We start from the raw sequence: 20038 nt of genomic DNA, 5'->3' as shown, positions 1-20038 counted from the left end.
CCCTCTCTGTATTTTGCAAAAGGCCAACATGAAGAATATTCAATGCAGAAGATATTCAAGCAAACAGTATGTGAAGCTCCAAGTCAAATACCATGTTAGAAACAGACATTGGTAATTTACCCAAAGGAGGATTCCTCAAATGGGACTGGAATTCAGAGTATCAGCTCCAGAGTCTAGCCTGCTAACTTGCAAACCCCTCACTTACAGTGTGTCTGAAATGCTGATCTTTTGAAGTACTTAAAGACTGCTTCCTGTTTTGAGTTTCTAAAAGGGCTACTTAGTGCTTCAACTTGAGGATTCTGGATACAGCTGCAAATGTAAAACAGCTACAGCAACCAGTTTAACAAGGAACTGGCTTTACGCTTAGTAACCTGGAAGGCCTTTTCACGAACACACATCCCATTCATGTTCTGCATCATTCTTCTATACATTCATGTACTGTTTGTTTGGTGTTTTACGTAGCTACACTTCCAATGCCCTTTTTCTGGCTAGCTAAAAGCAAATCAGGTTATGCACTTTAGAAATATACACATCTCACTACTCTTATGTTGATCATGTGTAGATTTAAAATTTTTATTTTATTTCATACAAACTAATATTTTGTCACTTATCACTTAGCTTCTGTTTTCTATGTCTTTACTTGGAACTATTACTACTTTCTTGAAGAACAGTGGTCTCCACATTTCTTTCCAAAGCTTCACTTCAGACCACTTCCCCCCACATTTATTGCTCCTCCTCTTTTATATTGTGGTATTTTCAATTTTTATATTGTAATATTTTCACACATTTGCAAAGTGGTCAGTGATGGATCCATTAAGAGATTTCTGTACTATGTGTATCATAATTATTATAAGTCTTTTAACTTTATTACCATAATAAACCACTGCCTGTTCTAAAAGAAAATAAGTGATGTGGTTGCCAGGAGCTGTTATCAGCTGTTATCAGCACACTTGAGAAATCAGCTTCTATTCCAAGCAGAATTAATAAGGGAGTAAAACCTACTTGTAAGAGTGCCAGGAACTGTAGTCTTAACAGGGATGTACTTGGAATATGCACCTAGCTGTCTATACCAGGAATACAAAATGTAAATGTTCACTTGTGAAATCATGCAAACCCCATTATCATCAAGGGTCAAACACTACACTACAATTACTAGTAGACTCAAACTTCCCAGCCAATCACAGGGTCAAAAGAGGCTAGCAACACAGAGAGGACATCAAGGCAACCTAGACAGCCATCTGGGCATTTTTCAGATTTTAAAAGAACCTAAAATCCAGATTTTGATTTCACGACTATTTAAGTGGAGGACAAGAAGTACATAGGAGTATAAATCAAAGAAATCTGCATTGTCTCAACCAATATTTCCATTATATTAAATCCAACCCTTGAAAGTGGGGGGAAAAAAAAAAAAGACATACTTGCTCAGCAAAGTAATTGCAATCAAATTTCCAAAGTTCTGCAAAGCATGGACTTCAGATCTCCTACAGCCATCTCCATTCCTAATTCCTCCAGTTTTGCTAAATACCTCCAAATTCTTAAATAATTTGTGCAACCTCCAAAATCGTAATTTGTCAAATATATGACACGTTTTTAAAAAATTCTCTTTTATGTCCAGACACAGTTGAACTGTGATTATGTATATAACTGAATAAGTATTCAATGCCATAGTTCTCACAGCAATGCAGAACACTGAGCTTTATGTATGCTTTTAGAAATACAGTTTATATATACAGCTCAACTGCATTTCTCTTTGAAGACTTATGGCTCCTACTTGAAGCTGTTGTATGATTACTACAGTATCCATCACAGACCATATGCCTACTCTCAAGTCTCCACTCCAAAACCCAGCATTTGCAGATGCAATAACAATGATGTCAGCTGGAATGACTGAGCAGGTTATAAATTATTAATTGTTTCTATCTTTTTTTTAATAAACTCGATTACTGTGAAGGCAGAATATTTTTTCTTTAAAAATGATATATATATAGTCAACACTTGGTACACATTACATACTCCACATATAAAATATGCATCGTTTAATACACAGCGTTTAAAATATTTTGCCTTGTGAAATTCAGATGTTTCAGCTTCTAATAATGTGGGGTCTTAGCATAACATGGGGTCTTAGCATAACATGCTGCCTGTTCATTCAAAACCATGTGTGCTATGGCTTCCTGTACTTTAAAGGTTCAGGAAATAATAACTCCTCATCTGATCAGAAAATGTGTCAAGTCTGTTGATTTTCAGGGAATGCAGAAAAAGGCCAACCTCTAATACTGGACAGGAGCAGGAACAGGAAGGGATATAAAGTGTGCACTTTGGGCCTCATTTCTGTTCTCATATCCCCAGGATGACTTTGTCAATTAACTTTCTTACTTTCAAGGTGATTTAACTCAAGGACTAAACACCCTAGTTACCCAGGAAAATAATGGTATTATACTAACATATATGATTGGTCTCTTAAAGAAAGAGGCAACAAACGTGTCCTGGGGTGCACTAAGTATGGCATTGCTAGCCAGTTGAGGGAGGTGACTGTCCAGCTCTACTCCGCACTGATACAGCCCCACCTTGAGTACTGTGTGCAGTTTTGGGCATCACAGTATAAAATCGATATCCAGCTACTGGAGAGTGTCCAGGGGAGGTCCACAAAGCTGGTGAAGGGTTTAGAGGGGAGGCTGTACGAGAAGCAACTAAAGTCGCTTGGTCTGTTCAGCCTGCAGAAGAGGAGACTGATGGGGGATCTCATAGTGGTTTACTGCTTCCTCACTAGGAAAGGAGGAGGACTAGGCGCTGATCTCCCCTCTCTGGCGACCAGTGATAGGACATGATGGAGTGTCAGGAAGATAGGTCAGGTGAGGTTTATGTTACATATTAGGAAAAGGTACTTCACCCAGAGGGTGGTGGAGCGCTTGAACAGGCTCCCCAAGAAAGTAGTTATGGTTCCAAGCCTGGCAATATTCAAGAAGCATTTGGCTAATGCCCTCAGATACATAATGTGAACACTGAAATTGTCCTATGCAGGGACAGGAGTTGGAGTCGGTGATCCTTGTGGGTCCCCTCCAACTCAGGACAATCTATGATTATTTTCACTAGAAAAAAGTATCTTGAAAACAAAAATCCCCAAAACTCCTGCTTTTTTGTATCTATGATAATAAAACATGAGCTTTTCCTGTTAAAAACACCAAACAGTAACAGGCAAAGAACTTCCATTTTATCAGAATATAAATCTGTCAAAGCAAACCTTATAGCTCTGGAGTGACTTCACTCAATGTGCTTAAGCCAGCATGAACTCAATTAACCAATGATTAATATACATGTTTCTCAGAAGATCATTTAGAGGGCTGAGCACAACTTATTTCAGATGGAAAGATGTCAAGCCTACTGACAACTTCAGGCCATGTATGGAGAATGGCTTGCAGCTCCTGGAAGCTTTATGATGTTAACTACCTTGAGATTTTAATAAATTATAGCAGCTGTTGCTGGTATGATTCACAATTCAAGGAAACTTCCCGACTGCAAGATTTCTGGAAAAATACACAGATTCAATTTATTAATGTCTTAATATAGTCAAAATAGGGAGGATGAAAATGTGTTTCAGCATAAGGGTGGGGGGAAACAGGAGGCTGGAGAGTCATCAGAGAGAGACCAGAGCTGTAAAAGTCACATCTGAGCACGTTTGAGTTTTGAGCTTTCCAAAAAGATCAGCAGAGATTGGACGGAGAAATGTAACAGAAACAGCTTAAGTGTGAAAACTGAATCATCACTAAAGTTTAAATATAAAAATATTCCCCTGGACCTTTATTAGATCTCATTAAGTTCAGAATATCAGATGACAAGGAAGAGTACACACTAAAAAGTTCATTCTCAAACGCCTCCTCCACCGTGCTGTGCTTTTCTCCCACTTTGCTTGCACATCACTTTCCAATGCATGTCTACACTGAGACAGCTCTGCTGAAGACTGGAGCATGTTTGCTAAGGCATCTGACACAGGAAACAGGATAAGAGTCCGGACTGAGCTGCTCCAACCAGGCTGTCACTGCCTGGTGCTGAGGCAGCTTGCTTGCCACTCTGAGCATAGGAGCATCTAATACCCTCTCAAACTAAGATTATATTGTGAACTGTTAGATGGGTTTGTGTTTACTTACCTTTGTGTTTACCTACCTTTGTATAATTAATGCAATACTTATTTACTATACTTTTATAATATGAAGATAACAGAACCCTTCACTTTGTATTCCAGAAAAGAAGCCTACATTTTTCTTTCCTGTTTCTCAGTGTTAGGTTTCCCAGAGCACATTACATCTTCTGTGGTTTTATCTTTTGTAGGCCCATTTCACCTTCATTCTTATAAGCTTTGTATCTAACAACTCTTGACTTCTAGTACAGATATCTTTTGCTCATTGCAAGGTTTAAATTATTTCTGATTAAAAATGCAGTAATAAATTCGACGGTGTTAACACAAGAATTTACATAACAAAAGTTTTGCCTAAACCATTTCACTAACAATAATCTGATGATGAAAACTGGAGATTTCACTAGAAACATGGAAAACAAACAGCAATGAAAATGAAGATTTAGTATTAGCAGCTAATAAAACAGACTAAAGAAAACTAAAATCAACTTTCCATACCTCAAAAACTGTAGACCTCTAAATACTAAAACGGCCTTAACTTAGAGTTAATATAAAAAAATTTATAAATTTATATATATACACCCAAATATGCATAAGAATAAAAGCACCAAACTTGAATACATGCACATTTCACTTGTAAATGCTTTAAATAACAATATTAAAATACGATATACCAACCATCGCTGACGCTAAGCACATAGGAAAGCAAAAGAAGAAAAAAGAGATATTAGAAAAAACATTTTTTGATCTGTATTTTGCATTAACCATCTACTAAAAGAACTATACATAGCTTTTGCTTTGGCCAAAGTCAGTATATTTTTTTATTTCATACCCTGCCAGCTTTACACTTGTCCTCAATTTGATTATAAATGAGTAAGTTTTGTGCTACATAAAATACCACAACTTAATTTTCAGTGAGAGTGTCAGGTTATGCTAAGACTGGTACAGTACTGTCTCCAATTGTGACACTAGTTTATAAAGCAGATTAAAAAGTCAGAAAAAATAAAATATGTACACGCATGAGGGAAGTACCTGACCCAAGCTATATTCATAGTAATGCCCTGAGGTTTCAGGGATATGTTATTGGTTGGTTGACTGCAGTTTTCATTTTATGACTTCAAAAATCTTTGACAGACATTTCTACCATTACATTCACTGATGTTTTGAGTTGATAACCCTTTGCAGCCTTATATGCTAACAATTTAAAATTTTGCTGAAATATTACCTGAACTCATAGTGTGTAAGAGTTAGCTACAGTCACAAGATTCTCCCTAGTATCCACAGATACTACAGTATATTTTTTATACTAAAAATATTTTTTAACTAAAATGGGCTATACATAATGGAAACTGATATTTATCAATGTGAAGTGCTAAAAGATTCAGGGTTTAGTGCTAAATGGTTTGGTAATAACATTACAGCATTCACAAAACACAAGCATTTTAACCAGAATTGCAAAGAAGCCAATTTCAGTCTTCAGATGCTATCTGAAATTATATGGGCCAGAGCAAGAGTCTAAATTTCTTTCTTCACAGGAAGTGAAGTTTGCCTGTGGCTCCATCCTAAACTGACATGGAAAATGGAACTTCACAATGAATGGGAATGGCAAAATTTTATTTAGGTCAATTAAAACAGTATTTAAAATTATTTCAGCCATTTAAAAACATTTCTGGTGCTCTGCTGGCACAACAGAGGAACTGAAGGAGCCGGAGTGCTAGCTCTCTTGGACTCTGTGAACTGTCAAGATACAAGACAACTGGAAGCCCTGGGAATACTTTCTGATGCAGAGCCAGGATCCTAGAAATTCAAGTTCTCAGTATTTTCAGCTTTCCATTTTGCTGGCAGGCTGGCAAGGAACCAGCAGTTTAGAAAATTTGACTGAAAAGAGTTATTTATTTCTAAACTTGAAGGCTTTCTCCTACAATTGCTTCAAAATTTAGTCAATAACTGCACAGATACTGTTGAGTGTTTCAGAATCAAGGAACATTTTCTGATAGATACTGTTGAGTGTTTCAGAATCAACGAACATTTTCTGATAGAAACACGTCAGTTCAGAACTCTTGAATCGATTTTCAATAGTTTAATTGTCCCAGAGTACCAGTCAAATACAACTGCTTTTAAAGGCAGCAGAAAACTGCCATGGTCCCTAAACACATACTTCGCCTATGTCAATGCTATGGAAAATCAGACTAGTATCACTGAGGGAAAGATCAGAGTATAGCAGGGTGGTGGTGACTGCTGGAACTGAAGAGTAACAGCATTAGTATATCTGCAGCACTCTTGCCTTAGCTCTCTTTTAGCTTGTTCAGTCACTTCCCAGGCAAGAGTAGCAGTATCCAGTTTCATTACATTGCTGATAAATGCTAAGTCAGTGCAGGTCTCAGTATTAATAAGAGAGGCTAACATCGTAAGGATCTTTAGGCAGACAAATTCTAACTCAAATATACTCACAAAAAGAACAGTCAGAAATAGGTAGGATTTTTTTATCTATGCATTTCTGTGTGCAGTCTGGAAAACATTTTTAGAATACCATAAATATGTATTTCAAGAACATCATGCAGCCACAGAAAATCGATCATCTCATAACCCAAGAGTTACCTGCATCTCATCTAGTTTGGACTGAATGTCTGGAGGGAAATCTCCTGTTCCGCAGCTAAATGGGTCAAAAGGTTCTGCTCCAAAAAGGTCTCTCTCTGGAACAAGAAAAAAGTAAGCCACTGAGAAAACAGCTCTTTGAAAAGCTCAGCTTACATCTCCTTGCAAGATGAATAATAGTAACATCACACAGGCAACTGATTAACCACAACATCTAACATCCAAACGTGAAAGCAAGCCAGTTTTCCAAAGTTTAAAATGCAAATGTTTTTCAAGAACACCATCAACTCCTGTTTAAATCTCTAGTTAGCTTTCATTAAAGCTTGTGCATTATCGAGGAGTTTGAACAGGGCATCTCCCGTTGAAGAGTGCTCTGGAATCAGTATGTAAAGGAGTTCCATAAATTAGTAGGGAACAACTGGACATCAGTTGTCAAATTTTGTCTTAACATTATGCCACAAACATATTTTTTGCAAACAACTTTGCCTTCATGACCCCTGTCTACCACTTCTTACAGGTAATCTGGTTAAGGCCATCTTTAAATAACCACCCTTACTCATGAAAGGTAAGGCCTACATTTAACAGAGTTCCTAAATGCACAGTTGACAGAAACTCAACTAATTGTCAGGGGTTTAAAACCTTGGATTAGATCAAGTCAAAAAAAAAGAATGAAAAAAAAGCATAGGACCATGGAAGGTCATTTATCGTAAAATTCCACTATATCTGGATCCACAAATAGAACAACTACAAATTTCTCTCTGTTAATACACTCTGTAAATAAACTGGAGAGGGGCAGATTTAGACTAGACATAAGGAACAATTTCTTCACTATGAGACTGGTGAGGCACTGGAACAAGTTGCCCAGGGAAGTCGTGGCTGCCCCATCCCTGGAGGTGTTCAAGGCCAGGTTGGATGGGGCCTTGGGCAGCCTGATCTAGTAGAACATGCCCCTGCCCGTGGCAGTGGGGTTGGAACTAGATGGTCTTTAAGGCCCCTTCCAACCCAAACTATTCTATAATACCACACAGTTTCCTCTCTTTTTCTCAACTGTAGTACGCTGTCTACTGGTAAAGGTTTTTTCGCTTGTTTGTTTCTTTTTTTCCGGACAAGAAGAAACACCTCCAACACAATTTTTTTTTTTCTGCCTACAACAGTGTAACGCTAGTTTGTCATATTTTACAGCCTAAATATTTTGAGTTGGTTTGGTTTTTGCTTTGTTTTCTTCTCAATAATGGGATTTTTTTCTCTCTACATGTAATGGTGTTTAGATTAGACAGACTGTCTAGATTAGACAGACTTTTTCTATTAGGTTGAACTAAACCAGTAAGAAAACAGTTTTGCTAACCCAACCCAATCACAGTGATTACAAAATTCACAGAATTGAGGAAACATGGTCTTGCCATTGCTGGAGGGAAAATTAAAATTATCCTAACTTTCACGGTTGTCTGGCAAGAAACCTGGGAAGCATACTACCTATCTTAAACCAATGTTAGCTGAAGAGCATGAGAATATAAAGACATCATTAGAATCTAAACTAACTAGACAGTTTTCTGGTTAGGCACAAAATTTTACCCTTAACAACCAAGACATGGAAGCTGACAACTGACTGCTTGACCCAAAATCCATCTTTCAGTGTCACCAGTCATCTAGTCAGTGCTGAAGGTTGCGCATATAGCTAAATAAATGTCTTTATTTTGACCTCCTTGGAATCAGGATTTTAGGCTTGTACTTGTCTAGGATCTTGGATCTTCAGCATTTCACTGTGCATGTCATCCTAATCATGCAAGTGTTAAGGCATTTTAAATAATTAGCAGCTACCAGCATTCATTCCCATAATAAAGTACAGAAACAAGCAGGAACTTGATTAAATACATAAGTCAAAAACTGTGGCTAAACAGTAGAAAACCTTATTCCAAAAGCCTACTTGAGCCAAAAAAATCCCTAAAATTAATCTTTCCTGGCAGAGACAGCTGACCTGCATGCAAAAAAAGACTTTAACTTGGATAACCCAATGTAAAAATTAGGATCTAGCTTGTCCCTGCCTCTTTCATGCCAAAATGGGTCCGCTCCAATATAGCCAGTGTCCTTAAATGCTCTGATGCTCCTACCAAGTAACGTTCAGATGTGTAGCAGCTTTGACTTTCAAACTAACCTCTGCTGGGCAAAAAGTGATTACTTCATGCTCCTCGGAAATCTATTTGTTCGTTATGTAGGTTCTTTTCACCCTTAAAAGGAGCTGATGTTTTCTGCGTGATCAGACAGCTAAAAGCAGCCAGTTTCAACATCAAGCCTTAGCAAACATTCAAGGAATGTATTTAGTAGAGAACACAACTCTTCTAAGTACTGAAATATGGCTTATCACTATTTTGGAAAGCAAGTATTTTGTACTCTCTTACAGTTAATTTTCTCATTAATATCTTATTATTTTATACTAATGACAGCACTTGTGAGCTCATTAGCAGTAGAATGGCAGAAGCTTTAGTCCTTTCATGTCACTTGCCTTCAAGTGAAGGAGTATTTCATTTACATTGTTAAAAGCAGACTTGAAAATTAACCAGAGTAAAACTTATTCTTAAGTGACAGAGCCTAATAAACACTGTATAGAATCAAATTCCAAATAGAGAAGTATTTCCCATCTGAGTTTCTGTGAAAAATTATTATTCGGGGAACTATCTCTACTATCACTTGCTAAATATTTCAGTAAAAAAGCCAAAAAAAGTCCACAGTACAACTGCTTTTCTGCATTTAAAATGTGTGTTACATGAAAGACTGCACTGCTTAGAGTCAAGAAGGGATACATTTCCATGAAGTATTTTCAATAGTATCATCAGTATTTCTATTTTGAACAGAAGCTGAAGAACACGCAGAACCTGGACAAATATTAAAATTTAGTCACTCCAGAGCTGCACTACTACATGGATCTTCACAAGTTCATCTGCCAGTGTTCACTCCACTGTTCACAGGGGGAGTAATTTTTAGCACAGATGGGATAAATCAGTATTTTTTTCATTCCACGCTATAGTATTTACATGAAAATTAACTATAACAAGAATTTCTACCTGGCACAGTCTCCAAAATAATTGTAGCATAGACAGACATTTCTTTTGCCAAAACATAACAACCCATAAGCTATGAAAACAATCCTTTCAAACAGCCCACAGAATAATTTCCTTTCCCTTTCCCATTTCTTTTTGATGGAAATAAATTCACAGCTTGGGAAATTGATCAACAAATCCAAATCCATGCTGATGTTTTACATCTGCAACCAAAACCACAGAGAAGTCATGAACAGGTAATAAATTCTTGTTTCTGTGACTTATCTGACATTCAGGACAGGAAACACCTAATATTGTAAAGTGGCAACCTGCACTCTGTAATAAACTCAAAACTAGCAATTACCACAAAAACCCTACAAATATTTGGCTTTTCTGCTGCATTTTGCATCCCAGTCTTCTTTACCTATCATCCAGACACAGAGTTATGCTGATATATGCTTTCTCCAGATGTCCTGGAGGAGTTGTGATGACAAAAAAAAATTAATCACACTTCAGACAAGCACCCAAAATAAAAATATTTGGAATAAGCTGAAGTAGAGAATTCCAGGAAGCCTTTCCCTTAGCTGCAGGCTACTCCACATTTTTCTTTTGGAAGGATTACATCACAGAAAACGCTTCCGCCATTATTCTTACAACACTCTGAAATCTCTGGAAAGATAGCATATTGGAGCAAATTTCTACATCTGCCAGTAGTGACCATATATTGTTCATGATGCATTAGAGTGAAATGAATGTTGAACAGTTTGACAAAGAATGTTTCTCTCCAGTTCTTCTCTGAGATATGACAACAGTGCTGTGCCAACAAGGAATATATAAATTCCTCCTTTAATTAATTAAAATAAATAAATGAATTCCTTCCTTTAAGATAACTCACAAGCAAGTTTGCAATCCCTTATCTCATAAGGAAGCAGCAGCATAGTATTCAGTGCTACATTTTTGGTTGCAATAACTATGCATTGTTCAATTGTTCTGTTAAGCAATTAATGTACTGGGCCGCAATGTTTACATTTAGCCTCCAAGTTGGTTACTGTAAGCTTAGCTTTAAAAGGGGTACTTTTCAGTAACATTTTGAGTAGAAATACAATTCTGGGAAGTGCTTTTGTTTTTTAAAGAAATACTTTTTTGCAACTACTACCTAAAAACCTGCAACTTCTTGTCAAAAAGTCATGCAATTTTCTTCTTTAAAACAGGTAAAACCAATCTATTTCGTTTCACTGATATACCTAGTAGTAAGCAGACATCTACTGAGAAGCCATATTGGTACAATGCTGAATAAGAACTCAAAAATTCAAGAACCTTCTCAGCTTTGTAAAGACTAAACTACTTAAAGATAATCACCTTCCTGAGAAAAGGTCCGTGTTGCACTTTTCCAGTATTAGAATGCTGTATTTCTTCAGCTATATACCGTGAGCTAGTCAAAGCAAAACATATCATTTCCCCTTAATTTTAGCAGAGGGAAACTACCCAAAGGAGAGCTGGCAAGCAAAATTCTAACTATAAGGACTTCTTTTTAACAGAAGGTGAACTGGCTGAGAGAGCTGGGGTTGTTTAGCCTGGAGAAGAGGAGGCTGAGGGGAGACCTTATTACTCTCTACAACTACCTGAAAGGAGGTTGTGGAGAGGAGGAAGCTGGTCTCTTCTCCCAAGTGACAGGAGACAGGACAAGAGGGAATGGCCTGAAGCTCCGTCAGGGGAGGTTCAGGTTGGATATCAGAAAACAATTCTTCACAGTAAGAGTCATCGGGCACTGGAACAGGCTGCCCAGGGAGGTGGTCGAGTTGCCTTCCCTGGAGGTGTTTAAGGAACGGGTGGATGAAGTGCTGAGGGACATGGTTTAGGGAGTGTTAGGAATGGTTGGACTCGATGATCCAATGGGTCCTTTCCAACCTTGTGATTCTGTGTGTCATCCTGGTGCCAGTTACCAACTATGAAGCTTTTGGTCTTAGAGGAATCCAGATTGCTTCATTTTGCCACTAGTTTCCTGCAAATGCATCTGCTTTTCCTGTGCAGTGTTACTCTTGGGTGATTTGTCAAATTGGCCAGCTGATTACAGAGGAACTCTGGCTTTGAAAAACACGTTTTGCCTGAGCAGCACCAATGCCATCCTTAGGTAAGAGGCAGATGAACTTCACTTAGACAAACAGAGCAACTGAGGCTCACACTAGCAAAAGGATGATGCATCTTTACCTTTCTTCTTGTTTACTATGGAATGTGATAAAGGTGAAAGTTATAAAAATAATAAAATCCAAGAAAATCACTGTATAATTTCATGAAAAATGACGGGAAAAAAGCTCTCAAGTGCAGTGACAAAGTAGAGATAAGAAGGTGAAAAGATGTTCAGAAGACATCAGAAAATAGGAGACTCCAAACTTTGTCACCTCTTGGTTGTCACCTGAGTTGCATTGGAGAAAAAAATGCCAGCTTGTTGTACTGGCAGCAATAATACCATATAAATCAACACATTATTGTATATTATTATAGCAATGTAACATTACACAGCTTCAATTAGATTCTTTTTGGGATATCAGCTTTCTCATCTAAGACAATAAGTCCTTGTTTGATTATAAAATATTCCTTTTCTGTTTCAAATTGCATTTTTTAAATATGCTGGAGTGTTAATAGCTGATGAATGCAATAATTTTCAACATACAAAATGCTATGATGTAGCCTGAAAGAGCTATAATGCACTTCTATAATCTCTCTCTGAAGCATAGCACACTGAGGAGGCGCAGAGAATTAATAGACACTGACTGCTATGTCTCTGATCTACACCATCTTAATGCAATGCAAATGAACGAAGCACAGAAGAAACTACTGTTTTAAACAGTATGTGCCACTGAACAGGCAACTAACTGTATATTCTATATTACAAAACCCACTGTAAACAATTATAAAATCTAGATAGCAGGAATTCTCAAGACCACTCAGCACTGGGTATTGAGGCCCACAAGATTTGGATTAGGAATCAAGGTAGGACAATAGCAAAATCAAATCAAATCAAATCAAATCAAATCAAATCAAATCAAATCTAATCTTCTCCTGTAATTCAATTCCAGGTATTATTTTATTATTTTTGAAGCTGGATATGCACATTGAGAATGAGTTTATGGCATTGTCTGTAGTTTCAGAGGAACATATTTGGAAACACAAAAGGAGTACTTGGAAGGGCTGTCTTTGAATTAATTTTGTTGTTCTTTATAAAGCCATAAAAATTCTCTTAATAGAACAGTTCTATTTTAATATTCTATTAGTATATTCTAATACTCTTTAAAGTTATTTAAGAATAGTTTTCAGTAACTATTCTTCTTAGAATAGTTTTAAATTCCATTAATATATCCTTAAACATACTTATATAAAAACACCCTTAATATACTCACAAAAACTAATCTAAATTTTAAATCTTAAAAAAAATCAATAGCCTCAAAATCTACTTTCTCTTTAGAGGGTAACAGTCATTCTGAGTAATGGAAACAAAAGGTGTGTAGGATATGGTAATTGCAAAATAGAATAATTAACTTAAATTTTACAATGCATTTTTATAAATGTGCACAGCTCTCATTCATACCTAGAAGTTCTTACATACTAGCATCATTCCTCAAAACAAGCAGAAACTCTTCAAATGCGGTTTTATAAAGCAACAGGCAGTAACATTTATGATCCTTATCCATACTACACTGGGCTACAGAAACAGAAGATACTACACAAAGACTGATACTTCTACAAGCTTAACTACCTGAAAGGAGGTTGTGGAGAGGAAGGTGCTGGCCTCTTCTCCCAAGTGACAGGGGACAGGACAAGGGGGAATGGCCTGAAGCTCCGCCAGGGGAGGTTTAGGCTGGACATCAGGAAAAAATTTTTCACGGAAAGGGTCATTGGGCACTGGAACAGGCTGCCCAGGCAGGTGGTTGAGTAACCTTTCCTGGAGGTGTTTAAGGGATGGGTGGATGAGGTGCTGAGGAGCATGGTTTAAGGAGTGTTAGGAATGGTTGGATTCGATGACCTAGTGGGTCCCTTCCAACCTAGTGATTCTATGTTCCACTCTTCTCTCCCTCAAGAGATTTCCAGAGCTTTCGAAAATACTTTGTGGAACCTAAAAGTTTTCCAGTGAAGTCAAGAACCTAGCTGCTTTCAAGCTTTCAGAAAATAAAACTGCTCTTATTAACAATCCTTTGTACATCTTTTAGGAGTGGTTCTGGATCTGCAGGATTCATCAACTATAACTGAGAAAAAAAAGCCATAGATTGCATGAAAAGTAGTATAAAAAATAGTATCCCACGATAGTCTACATCTTGAAGGATTTCTTCAGCTCTCCCTTCTGCACCATCATCACCATACTTACTTCACCTGTTGTCTTCCCCAGAAGTGTAGGCTTTATGTGCTACAACTGTGACTTGAGAAGGAAAGAACTAACAGAAAGTAAAAATTTTTCTTGAAGTAAGTACAAAAGAGATACTCTAAAAGAAAAGCCAAGCTTAAATTACCAACCATACTCCTTCAAATTGTCTATATAATATAACTTCAGCAAGTAAATAGATTGTTTATAATGTAAATTGGAAGCACCATCAATGACTTTGGGAAGATAGTATAAAAATAAAATAGCATTATCAAATGTGACTTACAAAAATGCAAATGTATTTTCATGCAAAATGTACTTAAATCTTTAAGGTTGTTTTATTAAAAAATATATAATGTAGGCAAAAATTAGGTCAGTTGTTACAAAACTTACTGATCTCTGTAGATCTACTGGGTACTGGAGGAGGCTGTGTGCCATTGCGAGTAGGTGTTGATGACTGAGGGGATATGGGAGAAAAGGGAACCATATCAAAGATGTCAGTGGAGGGTGATTTAGGTGTCACACTGCCTGCCTACAATAAGGACAATAAATATTAGGGCAATATTTCACATGAAAAAGATCACAATACTGAATTCTTCAGCATGCAGATAAGAGCCACATTTTCAAAAGCGAAAAATAACCACCAGCATGCAACAAAGAGCTTCTGACAACAAGCAAATGGCATTTGCAGTTCAGAGTCTGAGACATGCTAAAACTCTCAAAATAAACAGCACTGTAATTTTTCCATTTTCAGTCCATCTGGTACAGCCAGAAATATATCACAGTTAAACCTGAAAGAGCCAGTAACAAGCAGTTCTATGTTGCAGGCACATGAATACAGATATGTTTGCAAGGCCCATTTAAAGTAATACTGGAACAACAATATGCTGTACTCCAAAGTGTGCAGAACAAGTAGCTAAAATTAAAGGACACAATCCCAGTATTTCTTGTTTACCAATTCTTCCTTACACGATACCTTATTTGACAACTTAAAAAATCTGTTGTGATCAAATCTTCAAATGTATTTTTTTGGTAAGTAACAATCTAGACATGTAATACACTGAATATTAACATCCGAAATTCTCTCATCCTTGCATGTGGAACAAAAGAGATTTCATTAGTAAGGCCCAAGAACTGGGAAGGGTTCAAAAAAATACTGGATAAGCAAAGAAACCCCAAACCCAATGATTACTATTGTTCTATAGTCATATTTTTGTTTTAATGATTAATTCCTCTCATCATCAGTCCATTACTTCAGGACACAAACAACGCACAGTCAAATTAGAATGAACACTAAAGACAGATGATAAAATAGATTAAAACTGAGATTGACAAGCTGAAACCAAAATATATATGCAAAAATACTTTGCACGTTAATGTTATTACTTAGACAATACAAAACCACTTATATTCCAACTATACAGTCAGGCATAGCTATTTTAAAATAAGATTTGACCAAAGTATTCACACAAAAATTTTGAAGCACAAGTTAAATTAACCACATGGATCCTTTTAATTCTTTTATTCACAATACATTAACATAATAACCTGGCAATTAGGGTAGTCTAGTGTTGCTGGTCCATGAGAATTTCATCATCCTAAGCCTTATTTTGGAACACCACTTCCTTTAGTGCCTCTGTTGCAGCAACTGAAGCTGCTCTCTTACAGCATACACCACAGATTTCTAAGCCAAGTGCTTCAGTAGTCCTGAACTACGTATTTCTCTGTAAAGGCTGTGGTGGCTGCTGAGAACAAAGGGACACTGATCCATGGCCTTCCAATGAATATGCTGTTTAAAGAGAATACTAGACTCTGAAGTCCTACATTTCCTATCTCTCAGGAGTTCTGAGTTCATATTTTAAATCTGGATTAGGAGAGATCTAGGAAGTGTTCAATATCACCAAAATACAGGGACATTTCTACCCATATATACTGAAGTGCCAAACAAGAGAAAAAAAAAAAAAAGAAAGTAAATAAAATTTAAAATGCTGGAGCTTTTTTGTTCTGTTAAAGAAAAAGTTGTCATGCTATTTCCCAGCAAGACCAGAGCTGAATTATCGTCATAAAATAACTAATTTTTAAGATTTTTATACTTTTATTGACTTCAACATAAGTTAGTATATCAATTTCAAAGACAGTTTGCTAGAAACTATTTCAGTGTTGTTCAGACTCAATAGGCTCTTATTACATTCATGGACCTTGCATTAAATTCCTGAAGCCTTTGTGCATAGTCAGAGGACCAGTATAATTTAACTTAGGGACATTGCTGAATGTCATCTTGTCTCATTCAGAGCAGGGCAATGGATGTGCTTGACCCAAAGTAAACAGACAATGAATATCCTGTTCTATTCTTTATACAAACAAAACTCTCTTGTAGATAGATTTTATCTGCACCAAGAAGCTGGGATCAGCTTTAACGCATGGGTATATGCCATATATTAACCTACATTTCCCATAAATACTGATGGATAATCCTAGAATGCCCTGAAGACAGCAAATGTTAACGTAGATTCTCCCTAAGTGTCTACAGCTACCTAGAAGCTAAATAAATAAACAATCAGTATTTACATTTAGTCTTAAATGAGTCTTCTAGAAAAAAAAGCAAGCCCAAACTTTACACTGCCATTTTCTGTATATGCCATCTTGTTGAATTTAATGGACATTTTGATACTACTGATACAGACAGTTTAAGTAAAAATACAATTTTGTAATTTTAAGAAATGTATATTTTGAATACATATGAGCACAAGAAGCAATTTTTATTTAGTGAACACATGCAGAAAGGCATGATGCCTGCCAAATACAGCCAAATGTTACTTGCAAATGGAAGAAAAGTTGAGAGTATAAGCATATTGCTATGAAAAAGCAGGTAATATGCCTATTTCATATTTAAGAATAATTTAAGAATAATTTTCAAACTTCATTTTGCACAGTTTATATAAAATACGCTAAAAGGTATTTAATTGTTGATTGCTTTTCTATAAATTCATTAGAGAAAGTTATTTAAGTCGTTAAAATTGTTTGAATAACTATTCTCAATATAAAGAGTTTTAACACAAGACTGACAGATAACAGAAGTAATTAATTATTAAACTAATTTAAACATGTTAAGAAAACAGTTTTGGTGGAAGAGAAAAAGCTATGTAAAAGTAAGAGTAAATCTTGACAAATTCTGTATTTTAAGAGTATCCCTAGAGAATCTAAGACACATCTACTCTGTCCTCTAACCACTGTACAAAATGCACAATTTTAATACAAGTTATTAAACAACAGAGAACAAAACGAAGCCAAAAAAAATGAAAAAGCTTTGCATGGCAGGATTACATGAGGTCTTGGGCAGCTGTATTCACTGGCTGGCTTTGGAAGGCCACTTTTTGAAGGTGGTGGTATTAATAATCCAGATGGCAGTCTAGAGTCAGGAGAACTCCTAGGAGTAAGCGTAATGGAAGATATATCTAAACAAGGAGGTGAATCCTCATTGTTACACCAGAAAAATGTAGAGGGTCTCTGAAACATATGTTCATGATTATCACACTTTATGTGCAGCAGCTGAAAAGGAATCACAGAAAGAGAAAACATTCTGAGGAACAGAACATGGTAATGTCAGGGAAAGAATTAAAACCCCACATGTCATGCTTCAAAAAAAGTTTGTTAGCACCTTGCTGTTCAGTGCTGTAGTTGCAAGATACAGAACTTGAAAATATTTTAAAACAAAATCTAAAAATATACCACAGTAACAGGTAGCCCAGTATTAATTGGAATGAAGATGACTAGCTCCTTGATAATCACACCAAATGAAATGAAGACAGGCATTTTTTCAAAAGTGGGTGTGTCAGATGCACTGACAAATGTCTAAATCCACCAGCATATCGGCAATAGCTCATATTTGCACATATAAATTAGCAAGAACGTATCTAGGTAGAAGAGCTACTCTGATGGTTAAAGCACAAGTCACAATTTTCTTTCTCCATACCAGGAAACACCTACCATTTATATCCCATCAATATTTAAAGAAAATTTAATTATGTAACTAAAATCTTCTTACAGTAGAAGCTCACAGTACAAATTTTAAGGCTTACATTCATAGTAAACTTTGTTTCATTTCCCTATCTATTAAATGGGAAAACCTAAACCTTTATGGACAATAATACTCTTCTGCCATCTTTTCTGTGCGGGTGAATAACAAATTGAACTTGGCATTTTCAGTATCTCAAAAGCCAAGACTTGTTGTTGAAAACCAAAGGAATTCTCACGTCCCTATAAGAGAAGCACAGAATAGAGGACAGGATAAAATTTTGCTGCTGGGGAAATAAAAATGGTGAGGATTGTGAGATTATCTGGATCTAACTCCCACAGAACAGCTTTGAGTAATATCCACACCAGAAAACAGATGGTAAGAATGTTCACCTATGATGACAAAGTGGTAACTGTAAGCTTCCAGTATGAATTAGGCAGACAAGAACCTGAAGCTAGCTGCCTCGTACGACTGGAGAGTATTTAATTATATATTCCTGCAATATTTGTTGTGTATTGAAAGCAAAGCTGAGGGCTTTGTCTGCTTTGATTAAAGAAAACAAACAAACAAAACCCCTTATTTTTTTGCCCAAATGGCAAATATCTGCAATTGCGAAAGGTTTCAAAAGAAATGGATCTTGTCTAGGTGAAATTAGAAACAAAGAGCCTTTAGGACTGACCTTGGAAAGAAAAGCAAAAAGAAGTCTTTAAATATTTGATTTAAGAAATAACACCCAACTAATCTTTCTGTTTGGGCCAAGATGCAATTTCTGCTTCAAAGTCTGAAGAAAACAGCTTTGGATAGTTAAAGAAAGGTTTTAGAGGAAGACAGATTGATCTCTGAATCTTAACAAAAGGGAATGAACACTTGTGTAGACAGTTAGAGCGAGAAGACAGGAACTGGATCTTTGCTGTAGGTACTTTGCCTAACAAACCCTTTGACTTGCCCAGGCTGAAGCATTGGTAAATATGCCCAGAAAAAGTTTTCAAGTTCGGTTCTACTCTCTCCATACAATGTTACACAACTGGTAGGACACGATTAGAAGTTTGCATAACTCCAGTAGAGAAGGATTTAATCAATGATTTTAAACAATCTTGTCATAGTTATGTAGAAAACAAAACATTTCAAAACCTTTTAAGATGAGTCTTGTTCCCCTTCTTCAATTTCTTTACATATAAGCTAAGGGTACAGATATCCCCATTTAGTAACAATGCCATAGTTTTATCACAACTGCAAGGAAATCATACGTTGCCAAGCTGAAAATGTGTAACAGAGGGTTTGGAATGGTAATCAATAAAAGAAAAAAAAAAACAAACTACAAGGAATAAGACTTATATAACTTGCTTATTATCTCCAGAGTACCACTGGACTACAGTTAGAAGACCTGCAATGTTATGATGTAATTACTACAGTGTAAATGCTACAGTGTTAACACTTGCCGCTATTCATGTATATAGAAAAAACTTATTTCATAATAGTAAACACTAGAAGATATTAAATACAAACAGTCAAACTAAAAGAACAAAGCACATTCCTGAAAGACTAAACAGCAGATGACTAAATAAATTTTACGTGCATAAAAATGCATGCCTATCACATGAGAAAAAAATCGTACAGAAACCAGTAAAATGCCTGTAGGAGGCAAAGCAGCAACATTATAACAATGATGAACATATAGTAAATACAGGCAATGACAGGTTTTAAAACAAAATCACAACATGCACTATTTGTATTATTCAAGCACAGAACATCTAGCAGTCACATTTCGTCCTTTCTGATGAGCAGTAATGCTAGGACATTTCTCTCTGGATAGGGTGAGGCATCAAATGACAGTTTGGGAAAAGTGTCTTGTCAATAACAAACTTTCACTAGTAATTCCTCACTTGTACCACCACTTGACTCCGGGG

General features: G+C 36.4%; 1 protein-coding gene across 11 annotated transcripts in view; it reads right to left on the bottom strand.

Moving 5' to 3' along the window:
• GULP1 (GULP PTB domain containing engulfment adaptor 1) overlaps positions 1-20038 on the bottom strand; it is a 152203-nt gene that overhangs the window by 2731 nt on the left and 129434 nt on the right. For 7 of the 11 annotated variants that reach the window (XM_054069616.1, XM_054069614.1, XM_054069610.1 and 4 more), the window contains 3 exons: positions 17441-17665; positions 14510-14648; positions 6731-6825 (listed from right to left, as the gene is read on the bottom strand). In XM_054069616.1, the coding sequence (XP_053925591.1) occupies positions 6731-6825; positions 14510-14648; positions 17441-17665 (459 nt within the window). Of the gene's footprint in view, positions 1-4810; positions 4822-6730; positions 6826-14509; positions 14649-17440; positions 17666-20038 lie in introns of all 11 variants that reach the window. The other 4 variants (XM_054069615.1, XM_054069611.1, XM_054069618.1 and 1 more) reach the window with 3 other exon arrangements.

Source organism: Cuculus canorus, chromosome 6 (assembly GCF_017976375.1).
Source record: "Cuculus canorus isolate bCucCan1 chromosome 6, bCucCan1.pri, whole genome shotgun sequence".
NCBI lineage: Eukaryota > Metazoa > Chordata > Aves > Cuculiformes > Cuculidae > Cuculus > Cuculus canorus.
Note: the sequence above shows the minus strand (reverse complement) of the source record. Positions and strands in the feature narration are given on the sequence as shown.